We start from the raw sequence: 12,521 nt of genomic DNA on the forward strand, positions 1-12,521 counted from the left end.
GCAGTTTATGGAGGGAATTTTAAACTGCATTTAAACCATATCTGTTCTCTGATTGCTTGACGAGGCAGTGTCAGGATGCTTTACTTGGTATACATTCCAGATGTGTGGAAGATCTAGGAGAGTTTGATGACACAGTATCAAGTGAGTTTTTCACAGCATTTAACGAAATAACGAAGGTTGTACCGATCCTGTGGTTGCTTGATGATCCAGCAAAGGACCAGCAGCGACAAAAATACCCGTCCTCTCTTCTGTATGCTCAGATGATCCTTCAATGGTTCACCGGGCAGAGGACCCTTGATTCCATGTCTATACACATTTATTGCACTGTGCACCTCACCTGGGATGATGTTTGATTTCTCACTTTGTGAGCTGTGAAAAATTAGATTGACATTTAAAATATACAGCATGCCCGGACCATGAACTATGGGACATTTACTTCATATCTTCACCTTGTGGTATCTGTTAAAAAAAAAACATACTTTTCACTTGTGTTTTTTAAAGGCAGAATGTTATGAAGCAGTTTATGAAATTTACAAGATCATAATTCCAATTGCTGAATTCCATCGGAATATTAAGAAATTATCTGTCATTCATGGAAATCTGAAGGAAACGTTTGATCTGATCCTGAGTAAGGTAATGGCTCCTCTTGTGCCAGTGTGTGAGTAACCGCCAAACCCGTGTTCGATGTGGAAGTACAGGTACTGGCATTAATGTCGGCCAATCGGCTCCGGAGACATTCCCCCCCCCTCTATCCCTGATTGAAATGGTCCTCACTGCGCATTTTGATTGGCTACTATTCGGTACATTCCTTGGCGAATCCGTGATTTGGAAAAATCAGGGCATGCCTCTGAGTGAGCAGTGCTTATGACCGAGTGACTTCGCTGAGAAGGGGGAAAATCGGCCAAGTTTCCTGCTCCTGATCTCAGTGCGGGGAACTGCATGTGCTTGTATTTTGGGTCACGTCAATTATGATGCCTCCCATAGTTGGTTACCCTGTCAATATTCAGTATCAGGCATGAAGAAGCTTATTTGATGGACACATTGGGAAATTACCATTCTAGTCTAGCTAATTCCCCACTGCAGGCCTCAGCATGAGCACCATGGGACAAGTGAATTGGATCAGTATCTGAAGAGGAAAGATTTTCAGGGCCACTGGATAAAGGTGGGGGAGTGGCACTCAGTGAATTGCTCTGGCAGAGGGCCAGTGCAGACATGAGGGGCTGAATGGCCTCCTTCTGTGCTGTAACCATCCTACGATTCTATATGATTAATGGAAGGCTTGTACAGGAACATTGAACTGTCTGAGAGCTGAGCATAGAGTGGAGGTTGTGGTAGGTGGGGAGAATGAAGCTGGACTGTGGTTAGAGTGGGGCCTCCCGCCTGCTGTAACTGGTGTGCCAGCTCCATTCAACCCTGAGATTTGTGATGGACAGCCCCTTTAATAAACACCTGATGAGGCAATTACCCTTCGCAATGACACAATTACCCTTCGCAATGACAAATTCCAGTCTTTCTCTGAAAACTCCCCCATCTGGGGCAGCACGGTAGCATTGTGGATAGCACAATTGCTTCACAGCTCCAGGGCCCCAGGTTCGATTCCGACTTGGGTCACTGTCTGTGCGGAGTCTGCACATCCTCCCCGTGTGTCCGTGGGTTTCCTCCGGGTGCTCCGGTTTCCTCCCACAGTCCAAAGATGTGCAGGTTAGGTGGATTGGCCATGATAAATTGCCCTGAGTGTCCAAAATTGGCATTAGCGTTGGGTGGGGTTACTGGGTTATGGGGATAGGGTGGAGGTGTTGACCTTGGGTAGGGTGCTCTTTCCAAGAGCCGGTGCAGACTCGATGGGCCGAATGGCCTCCTTCTGCACTGTAAATACTATGATAATCTATGATTCTTATTATTTTCTTTCAGGATAATAAGAGAATGTTTGGAACATTTTTCCGTGTGGGATTTTATGGCTCTTTGTTCGGAGAGTTGGATGAGCAGGAGTATGTGTACAAGGAGCCGGGGATCACTAAATTAGTGGAAATATCCAGCAAGTTACAGGTAATGGCGCTTTCAGTCAGAGATCGTAATGTGGCAATTTAACAATGTGAGGCAAAGCTACTTGAGAAGATCTGTGCACATCCAGGTTACACAGTAACAGCACTGAGTCACTGACTCTCCACACAGGCTCTCAGTGAAGCACTATAATAATAATACAATCTTTATTAGTGTCACAAGTAGGCTTACATTAACACTGCAATGAAGTTACTGTGAATAACCCTTAGCCGCCACACTCCGGCGCTTGTTCGGGTACACTGAGGGAGAATTCAAAATGTCCAATTCACCTAACAACATGGGCGGGATTCTCCCAGCGGGCGGCTAAGTGTCGACGCCTGAGTAAAAACAGGAGTGTTTTACTCCAGCGTCGGCACCCGTACCGGGACCCCATTCTGCAGCCCACAGGGGGCTGAGACAGCGCTGGAGTGGCCTCCACCGCCCCAGCTGCCGATCCTGGCCTGAACCCGGCACCGCGGGGTCCGCACGTGCAGTTGGGCCGGCGCCAGATAGCGTATGTGCAGTGGCCTTCTTCCCCGCGGTGGCCCCGATGCCAAATGGCGCAGGGCTACAGGAACCAGCGCGGAGCAAAGGAGGCCAGGGGCAGAGAGGCCGGCTCAGCGATCGTTTGGCCCTGATCGCGGGCCAGGCCACTACGGAAGCTCCCCCCCCCCCGACAGGCTACACCTGGACCCTTCAACACCGAGGTCCCGCCATCCCCCGCCGGCTCAGAGGATGTTAGAACGGCACCGGCGGGACTTGGCTTTTGTTGACGTCCGCTCAGCCCATCCGGCCCGGAGAATCGGCGCGCGGCCCGGGCCGGAGTGTTGGCGCATACCCCGGCTGGCAACGGCCGACCATGCCGGCGCCAATGACGCCTATTCTCCGCATTGCGGTGAATTGCATCCCGCCGTCGGAGAATTCCGCCCCACGTCTTTCGGGACTTGTGGGAGGAAACCGGAGCACTCAGAGGAAACCCACGCAGGCACGGGAGAACATGCAGACTCCGCACAGCCAGTGCCCCAAGCCGGGAATCGAACCCGGGACCCTGGCGCTGTGAAGCAACAGTGCTAACCACTGTGCTACCCTGCCGCCCAAAAGATACCATAATCTCTGGCTTTGGATCCTCATTTTAATGCTGCAGTGTTTTAAATGTTGAAATAACAAGCCTTCTAGCTCCTGCCAGGTATCTGATGTAGTTCGTAGTCTCGTTGAGGGTCATGGGACCTATTCTATGTCCGTACTGAGTCAGCTAAGAAAGGTTGGAGGGATGCTACAATTGGATACGATATACTTGGGGTGGTAACTGACCCAGGGTCCCCTAGCTTTTATCACTGGCCATGCAGCCTGTACAGTGAAGCATGTGAAAGAAGCCAGAGGGGAGGACACGTCGCTGGCTTGGCTCTGATGCCTCCAGGCTCAAATTTCCTGCCAATGGCGATGATTTAGTGAAGAACTGGGAGGATGAAACCTCTTCTCCAGCCTGACTGAACGGCTTTAAGGGGAGGTGGGGAGAAAACTTGGGTTAGACTAGCAGACACAACTGGGAAACAAAATCCAAAAAAATGCCTGTGGTTTTTGGGACGCCAAGAGGCTTTAAGCTGAGTGCTTCTGGAAGCAGAGCAGCCGATGGTCTGCACTGACTTCCCCTTGACTTAATTTGATGAGCAATCAGCAATCTTATACAGTTGACACACTGAGTAACCATTACAATGTGGAATAAATAGGAACTTGGCATGGTTACATAGAGAGTAACTTTTGCCTTGCTGAATAGGGAACTTGTATGGTTATGGTGAGATAGCTATTAGTAAACTCGGACAGTGATCATTAGAACAAAGAAAGTTAAAGAGAGAATTATGTCAGGGGCCATTACGTTGGGTGCAGTATTCAAAGCAGAAAGAGCTATTAGTGTGTGGAGTATAATAGCAGATAGGTCCAAATCAATCATTGCCTTGACAAGGGAATTAATCAAACAGTTTGTAATGTTCTTGTTGGATGGCGTGATTTATATGACAAGAATACTTGTAGCTAAAGCTATAAATGAGTTATTAACATTAACTATGGGTAAACTATATACAAAACAACAGATGAATAACAGTATGATCATGCACAAGTACCTTCTCTCTCCAGCTCCCTCCAGCCAGTCTGAGGGGTCACCTAACTTTAACATTCACTCATATACTAGTGAGACTCCTGGTGGTCAGTCTGTGAATTACAATACGGTAGCACTGTTGCTTCACAGCTCTAGGGTCCCAGGTTCGATTCCTGGCTTGGGTCACTGTCTGTGTAGAGTCTGCATGTTCTCCCCGTGTCTGCATGGGTTTCCTCTGGGTGCCCCGGTTTCCTCCCACACGTCCTGAAAAATGTGCTATTAGGTAATTTGGATATTCTGAATTCTCCCTCTGTGTACCCGACAGGTGCCGGAATGTGGTGACTAGTGGCTTTTCACAGTAACTTCATTACAGTGTTAATGTATGCCTACTTGTGGTAATAAAGATTATTATTATTATAACCGTGCTATCACTACACAGTTGAAGAGACAAAATAGTGAAGAACATGGGCAAAGATGGGTTACAGCAGCAGAATCGAATACAGAGTTTGCCTCAACACTGTTATGATGGACTGATTGGCCTCCATTGTTTAGAAGTCTTAAAATAATGTGTGTATTTTGTTGCAGGAATTTTACAAAATGCAGTTTGGAAAAGATCAAGTGGAGGTTCTCAAAGATTCCTTGCCAGTTAAGAAAGAAAGCCTGGATCCCAACAAGGTGTGTAAACAGCTATCAATAATGTCATCAAGTGCAAACATTAATGAGGCAATAAGAAACCACAGAGCATACATAACCCTAATACAATTCTCTCTTTAACCTTCTCTGTTCTGATGAATACTGTCCTAGTTTACTAATAGCTATCTCACCATAGCCATATAAACATTTAGAAAACATGGAAAATACAGCACAGAACAGGCCCTTTGGCCCACGATGTTGTGCCGAACCTTTGTCCGAGATTAAGAACAAATCAAGCAGGGCAAGGGTTACTCTCTGTGAAACTATACCAAGACCATCTTTATTCCACATGGTTATGGTTACTCAGCCATTGTGTTAACTGTATGAGGTTGCTGTTTCCTCATCAAATTAATTCTAGGGGAAGTTAATGCAAACCATCAGCTGCTGTGCTTCGAGCAGCACTCAGTTTAAAGCCTCTTGGCGTCCCACTGATCATGTGGGTAGAGGCAGTGTGGGGTATGAGTTGTGTACAGGCTGGGAAGAGAGGTGGTGTTGGGGATGGACTGTGTACTGGCTGTGGGGTGAGCAGTGTGGGGAGGGCTGTGTACCGGCTGGGGGGAAAGGCAATGTGGAGAATATGCTGTGTACAGGCTGGGGGAAGAGGCAGAGTGTGGGTGTGAGTTGTGTACAGGCTGGGGGTAGAGGCAGTGTGGGGAATGGGCTGTGTACTGGCTGGGGGGGGGGGGGGGGGGAAGGTAGTGTTGGGGTTTGAGATGTGTACAGGCTGGGGGAAGAGGCAGTGCGGGGAGTGGACTGTGTACATCAGGGGTGGGCAAACTTTTCCGTGCAAGGGCCACATTCAGAAATTCACAATTTTAAAGGGCCGCAAAGTATATTAAGTAAAATAATTAATATTTAAAATAGCCAAAATAAAAGGTTTTTAAAGAAAAAAAAAGCAATTAATTTTTATTAATTAATATTTTAAAGTAGAAACTTTACATGAAACACATTTATTTGAAAAACAAAGTAACTCAGTTTAAAGAAAAAAGCAATTAATTTTTATTAATTAATATTTTAAAGTAGAAACTTCACATGAAACACATGTTGTGCCGAGCAATGATCACCCTACTCAAGTCAACGTATCCACCCTATACCAGTAACCCAACAGCCCCCCCCCCCATTAACCTTAAATTAAAAAAAAACAAAACATTTAATTTTTTTTAATGACTTGATCTTGGTGGGCCGCATAAAGACCTTTGGCGGGCCGCATGCTGCCCGCGGGCCGTAGTTTGCCCACCCCTGGTGTACATACTGGGGAGGTGAGGCAGTGTGGAGGATGGACTGTGTGCAGGCTGCGGGGAGAGTCAGTGTGGGGGATGGAGTGTACCGGCTGGGGTGAGAGGCTGTCTGGAGGATGGGCTGTGTACAGGCTGCGGGGAGAGTCAGTGTGGGGAATGGGCTGTGTACTGGCTTGGGGGGGGGGGGGGGGGGAGAGGTAGTGTTGGGGTTTGAGATGTGTACAGGCTGGGGGAAGAGGCAGTGTGGGGGATGGAGTGTACCGGCTGGGGTGAGAGGCTGTCTGGAGGATGGGCTGTGTACAGGCTGGGTGCTGCTTCACCAATACTTGTTCTGTGGCATTGGTATTGGAATAGGAAGTCATAATTAGTCTCTGTGGCCCTGTATTAGAAAGGGTTACAATCCGCTAGGGTTCCTGTTGCTAGTTGGCAGTTCATAACTCAGTCAGAAAGGAATTAGAAGTGAAAATGATTCAACTAATTAAACTCTGTTTCCTTTGAAGGCCTACCTACAAATAACTTACGTTGAGCCTTACTTTGAAGAATACGATCTGAAAAACCGAGTTGCCTACTATGAGAGGAATTCTAACGTGCGGCGGTTCATCTACAGCACGCCATATACATTGAATGGCCGGGCACATGGAGAGCTCAGCCAGCAGTATAAACGTAAAACCATTCTGACAACCCTGCATGCATTCCCTTACATCAAGACGAGGATCAGTATCATAGAGAGGCAGGAGGTGAGGTGATCGGTCTCAGGGTTTCCAACATGAAAGTGCTTGGCTCGGTTATTAACAGTTGCACACTATCACCCCATCTTGAACTTTCCTCTCTTCAAAGTCCTTGAATGTGTCGTTGCTTCTCATGTCCATTCCCTTCTTTCCTGGAACTCTATACTCAAATCTCTCCAATCAGGTTTCTGCTCCTGCCAAGTACCGAAACAGCTCTTATCAAAGTCACAACGACATCCAATGTGACCACGACCATGGTAAACTTTCCCTCCTCATCCTTCTTGACCTGTCTTCAGCCTTTGACACAGTTGCCTCCACCATCCTTCTCCAATGCCTCTCCATCACTGTACAGCTGGGTGGGACTGCTCTTACCTTGTTCCATCCCAATGCATCTAATTGTCGTCAGGATATCACTTGCGTTGGCCTCTCTTCCCTCCCCTGCACAGTTACCTCTGGTGACTCTTAATGACCTATCCTTGGCCCTTTCCTACCTCTTATCTATGGGCTCCTCCTTGGTGACATTATCTGAAAGCACAGCATTAGTTTACACATTTACGCTAATGACGCACAACTCTACCTCACCGCCCAACTCTACCTCACCACCACTTCTCTCAATTTCCTCACAGTTGCTCAATAATCAGACTGCTTATCTGACATCCAGTGCTGGAGGAGCAGAAATGTCCTCCAATCAAATATTGGAAAGACTGAAGCCATTGGATTTTGTGGTCCCCAATCCAAACTCCATTTCCCGGCTGCCGACTCCATCCATCTCTCTGGCGACAGTGTGAAGCGGAACCAGAGGCTGAACCAGACTGTTCGCTACCTCCGTGTTGTATTTAACCCCAAGATGAGCATCCGACCACCTGTCTGCACCATCGGGAAGACTGCCTATTCACACCTCTGTAACACTGCCTGGCTTTAACCCTGCCTCAGCCCATTGGCTACTGAAACCCCCATTCATGCCTTTGTTACCTCGAGACATTACTATTCCAGACACACCTGCTGCTCTCCCATATCTCCCCTAAAATTGAGGTCATCCAAAACTCTGTTAACTTTGTTCTTATTCACATCAAGTCCCATTCACTAATCACTCTGCTGATCACCATTGGTGCCAAGAAAATCAATTCCTTGAGTTTAACATTTTCATCCTTTTTTTTTCAAATCCCGCTGTGTCTTCATCCCTTACTACCTCTATAATATCCTCCAGTGCCACAATTCCACACTGCTCTAGTTCTGGCCTTTTGAACAACCCAGATTTCAATTGCCTCACCAGAGATTGCTGTGACTCCTGGTCCTCCAGTCCTGGAAATTCCCCCCTAAATCTCTCCTCCTCTCTACCTCTATTTCGTCCCTTTCAGTCGGCGTTGCAGATCTACCTCTTGCTTTTAGGTCAGCAGCGCTAATATTGTTTTCTGTGTCTAATTTTGCTTTAAAGTTCATGTGAAGTGCTTCGGGATATTTTATTATGTAAATAATATCAATAAAAGTTGGTGTTGTTATTGTTAACGCTCTCTGAATGTGAGTCAGAATAGGTGTGGGCCATTCAGCCCCTCAAGCCTGTCCACTAGATCATTGCTGATCTGCACCGCAATTCTATTTACCCACCTTTGCTCCATATTCCCAGATATTCTTGCCTATAGCGAAAATCTATTGATTTGGGGGAGACAGTTTCAGGCATTTACTTCCTTTGAGTGAAGATGTGTTTCCTGATTTCCCACCTGAATTTCTATGGCTAATCTGAAGGTTGTACTCCTTTTGTTCTGGATTCCCATACCAGAGGAAATTGTAACTGTAGTATAAGTGTGTTCAGATTAGTAAGGATTAATGTGGGATTTGGAGAACAGTACCACCCACGGTATGACGTAGAGAGCCACATGGCGGTGGACTGTGTGCAGTGGAGTCTGGCAGAAAGCAACATGGAGACAGCACCCATGGAGAGGCGTATAGTTATGGGTTACAAATAAATAGTTCATGTTCAACGATACAAGCATCAAACTTCTTAGTATGACACTAAACAACCTTACAACATGGTGACAATGGGGGATGGACCTTGAAATTTAGGAAGCATTCACAAAAAGTCAAGAAATTGCAGTCTGACCTGTGAGAGGTGTGCCTAAATTGTAGACACAGTTGGAGCTCACCTAAAAAGAAGGGCCATTGTGGTTGTGGAGGCTGAAGGACTCAACCAGGGCATGTGGAGGCCCATTGGCAGAACTGGCTGGATAAAAAAAGGCTGAGCAAAATTTGGAAAAGGTTGGAAGGCAGGACAATCATCCACTCTGCAGGTGACCACCAAGCGTGGGAGACAGGAGACTCCTGAGTGATGGAGACAAGAGAGACAGTACACCATGCAAATGACAAAATGGTTGCAGACCAAGTCAGTTCAATGATGTGCACAAGCCGACGGGTTTTGTGCAGAAGGAAGAAGAGCTTGAGAAGCAGCTGAACGGCTTACAAATTGAGCTTTTAGAAAATGCTGATACATTACCCAAACTGCAACTTCAGATGACAGTTTGGAGCAAGCAGATGGCTGTGAATGAAGGAAAGCTATTGGAGGTAATCCAAAGAAACAAAGTGAGCAAAAAAAAATGAAGCTGTTCCACAGGAAAATGTATCAAAGTTGAGTTAGGAGAACTCAATCAGAAGTACAGCTATGCACAACAGCAGGCAGAAAATGTACTCAACAAAATCATTGGGGGAGGTGGTGGCACAGTGGTATTTACACTGGACTAGTAAACCAGAGACCCAGAGTAATGCTCTGAGGACCCAGGTTCAAATTCCGCCACTGCAGATGGTGAAATATGAATTCAATAAAAGTCTGGAATTAAAAGTCTAATGATGACCATGAAACCATTGTCGATTGTTGTAAAAACCCATCTAGTTCACTAATGTCCTTTGGGAAAGGAAATCTGTCGTACTTACCTGGTCTGGCCTACATGTGACTCCATACCCACAGCAATGTGGTTGACTCTTAACTGCCCCTTCAAGGAAAATTAAGAATGGGCAATAAATGCTGGTACAGCCTGCGACGCCCACATCCCATGAATGAATAAAACAAAATATGTGGTCCTGGATAAACATGAGCTGAAAAAGTTGATGAATACTACTTCAGGAAAAGCCGCATTGGAACTATCAGTAGCGACAAAGAAATTCACTGATGCACAGCGTGAGTTGACAAAAGGTCAATAAGAAAATAAACATTTGAAAGAACAGCTAATTGTCCTATAAGATCAATGTGAATACTGCCTTCAATGGCAGAAGGGTTGAACAGCAGAACAAAGTCAAGCAGACTCTGTTGAATTACAAGAAAACTCAAGACAAAGCAATTGAGCTTTGCAAAGGAAAGTGAAACCTGTTGAAGGATCATCACACTCGACAAGGATCCCACAGGCTAAGGTTTGTTCCTCTGGAAAATTACAAAGAGAAGCAAAATTCATTTCATGTCACTGGACAAATTGAAGAACCAGTTGGTGGAGAAGACTCAGCGATGTTCAGTATTCCAGCAGGAAGCCAAGAGTCACGTCCGAACTGAAGAGCTGGATAACCAACTGAATGGAAAAGAGGAAATACTGAAAGGAAAATCCATAGAGCTTTCCAAACTGCAAGCAAATAATGAAGCCAGGAATAGCACAATTGTAGAATTGAAACAATTTAAGTCTTTCTACCTGGAGTCAGATCTGGCCAACACTGAAACCAAAATGAAGGACAAGGACAAAGCTCGGCTGCAGACTGAGAAAGAAAAGAAAGAAATAAGATTGGAAAATGTAAATCGGATGCTCAAGGAACTAGAAGAAAAAAGCATTGAACGCCTTAACCTTACTGAGAACCACTGAATTGCTGAAAAACGATGTGGCTGCAATGAAAAACGAGAACCGAGAATAACAAGAAAAGGTTCAACAGTTGCAAAAAAAAGTCAAAGTTCTCACAGAGGAGCCTGAGGAGCCTCAGAAACAATTAACAGAAGTAATCTTAAGGAGTGTGAGCTTGTAGAATCACACACCAGAATTAGGAATTCACACAGGAATTAGGTTCTGCTAAAGAAAAACTGCTCAGAAGCAACTTTCACAGATGGAAGATGAGTTAACTAATTAAAAATCAGACTGGATGAGCTTCACATATCAGAAGTATCTATTACGTATCATAAAACATGCCTGGAACTGAAAAAGGAATTACTGATGAAGCAGAACAGTTGGTCGCATGCAGAATTAACAGCCAAAACTAATGAAATTCTTGAAATCCGATCTAATCTGAATTAAACGAAAGTTGACATATGCAGTATTGTGAAGCAAATCCAGACACAAAGATGACTGAACTTGGCAGAGCAGTTGCTGAGCTAAATTGAAAGAGTCATAAGCTTGAAAAAGGAATGAGAAATAAGAGAGTAAACATATATTTAGCTGAAATGCTGAAGCAGGTGGAAATGAATTTTTGAAACATCAACATCCAGCAAGATCATGGCGAGGCCCACAAACAAAAACAAAGTCCACCCGAGGAATGCACGGAGTGAATATACCCTCCGGTATATATAGGAACAGAAAAAAACCATGATGTCGGAGACTTGGGAAAGGGCAGGGTGGTGGTGGTGTTGGTGGGAGGGGGAGGGGGAGGGGGGGGGGATGGTTGCAGGGGAGAAGACGTAGCAAATAAATAAGATTATATTGTAAATATATTTGAGTAGGACTTGGTGGAGCTGAAGTATAAGGATGTTCAGGTTAGTAAGAGTTAGAGTCTGGAAGGAGCCAGCATGGAGATGACATCTGAGGGCTGGTTTAGCTCAGTGGGCTAGATAGCTGGTTTGTGATGCAGAACAAGACCAGCAGCGCGGGTTCAATTCCCGTACCGGCTGAGAATTCTGAATTCTCCCTCTGTGTACCCGAACAGGTTGTGAAATGTGGCGACTGGGGGCTTTTCACAGTAACTTCATTGTAGTGTTAATGTAAGCCTACTTGTGACATCAAAAGATTATTATTGTTATTATCTGCGCAAGGCAGTGCCTTGGAGATGTTTATAGTTCTGGGTTACCAATCAGCGGTGCGTCCCGGTCCCCCCGCCCTGTTGAACTTACTGATTAAAGATGAAAAGCTGAGAATTCAGTACAAATCCTGATGGAACATCAATTTTCACTCTTGACAATCCATCTCTACTCTCTGCCTCCTATCTCGTAATCAATTTCCAACCACACCAGGGCTTGAGCTAATAATGAGGCTGACATTCCCATGCAGTCCTGAACGAGGACCGTGCCATCAGGGATGCCATCTTTCAAATGAGCCAATAAATTGTCTACCTGCTCTGAATCATAGAATCATAGAATTTACAGTGCAGAAAGAAGCCATTCAGCCCATCGAGTCTGAACCAGCCCTTGGAAAGATTACCCTACTTAAGCCATGCCTCCACCCTATCCCCTTTATCCCAGTAACCCCACCAAACAGTTTTGGACACTAAGGGGAATTTAGAATGGCCAATCCACCTAACTTGTACATCTTTGGACTGTGGGAGGAAACCTGAGAACCCGGAGGAAACCCACGCAGACACGGGGAGAACGTGCAGACTCCACACAGACAGTGACCCAAGCCGGGAATCGGACCTTGGACCCTGGAGCTGCGAAGCAACTGTGATAACCACTGTGCTACCATGCTGCCTCTGGTGGTCCAAGTGGATATTAAAGATCTCATGACAGTATTGGAAGAGACTTGGCTTCTAGTCTACATTCCTCCCTTAACCACGTCCACC

The 12,521-nt window shown here is 45.8% G+C and overlaps 1 protein-coding gene across 1 annotated transcript in view; it reads left to right on the top strand.

Annotated features, from left to right (window-relative positions):
* Positions 1 to 12,521, top strand: part of LOC119953774 (dedicator of cytokinesis protein 7-like) — a 328,309-nt gene that overhangs the window by 291,444 nt on the left and 24,344 nt on the right. Inside the window, 4 exon segments of the mRNA XM_038778389.1 lie at positions 502 to 633; positions 1,912 to 2,046; positions 4,718 to 4,807; positions 6,564 to 6,800. Coding sequence (XP_038634317.1) covers positions 502 to 633; positions 1,912 to 2,046; positions 4,718 to 4,807; positions 6,564 to 6,800 — 594 coding nt within the window.

The sequence above is a fragment of the Scyliorhinus canicula genome, chromosome 18 (genome assembly GCF_902713615.1).
Source record: "Scyliorhinus canicula chromosome 18, sScyCan1.1, whole genome shotgun sequence".
NCBI classification, from domain to species: domain Eukaryota; kingdom Metazoa; phylum Chordata; class Chondrichthyes; order Carcharhiniformes; family Scyliorhinidae; genus Scyliorhinus; species Scyliorhinus canicula.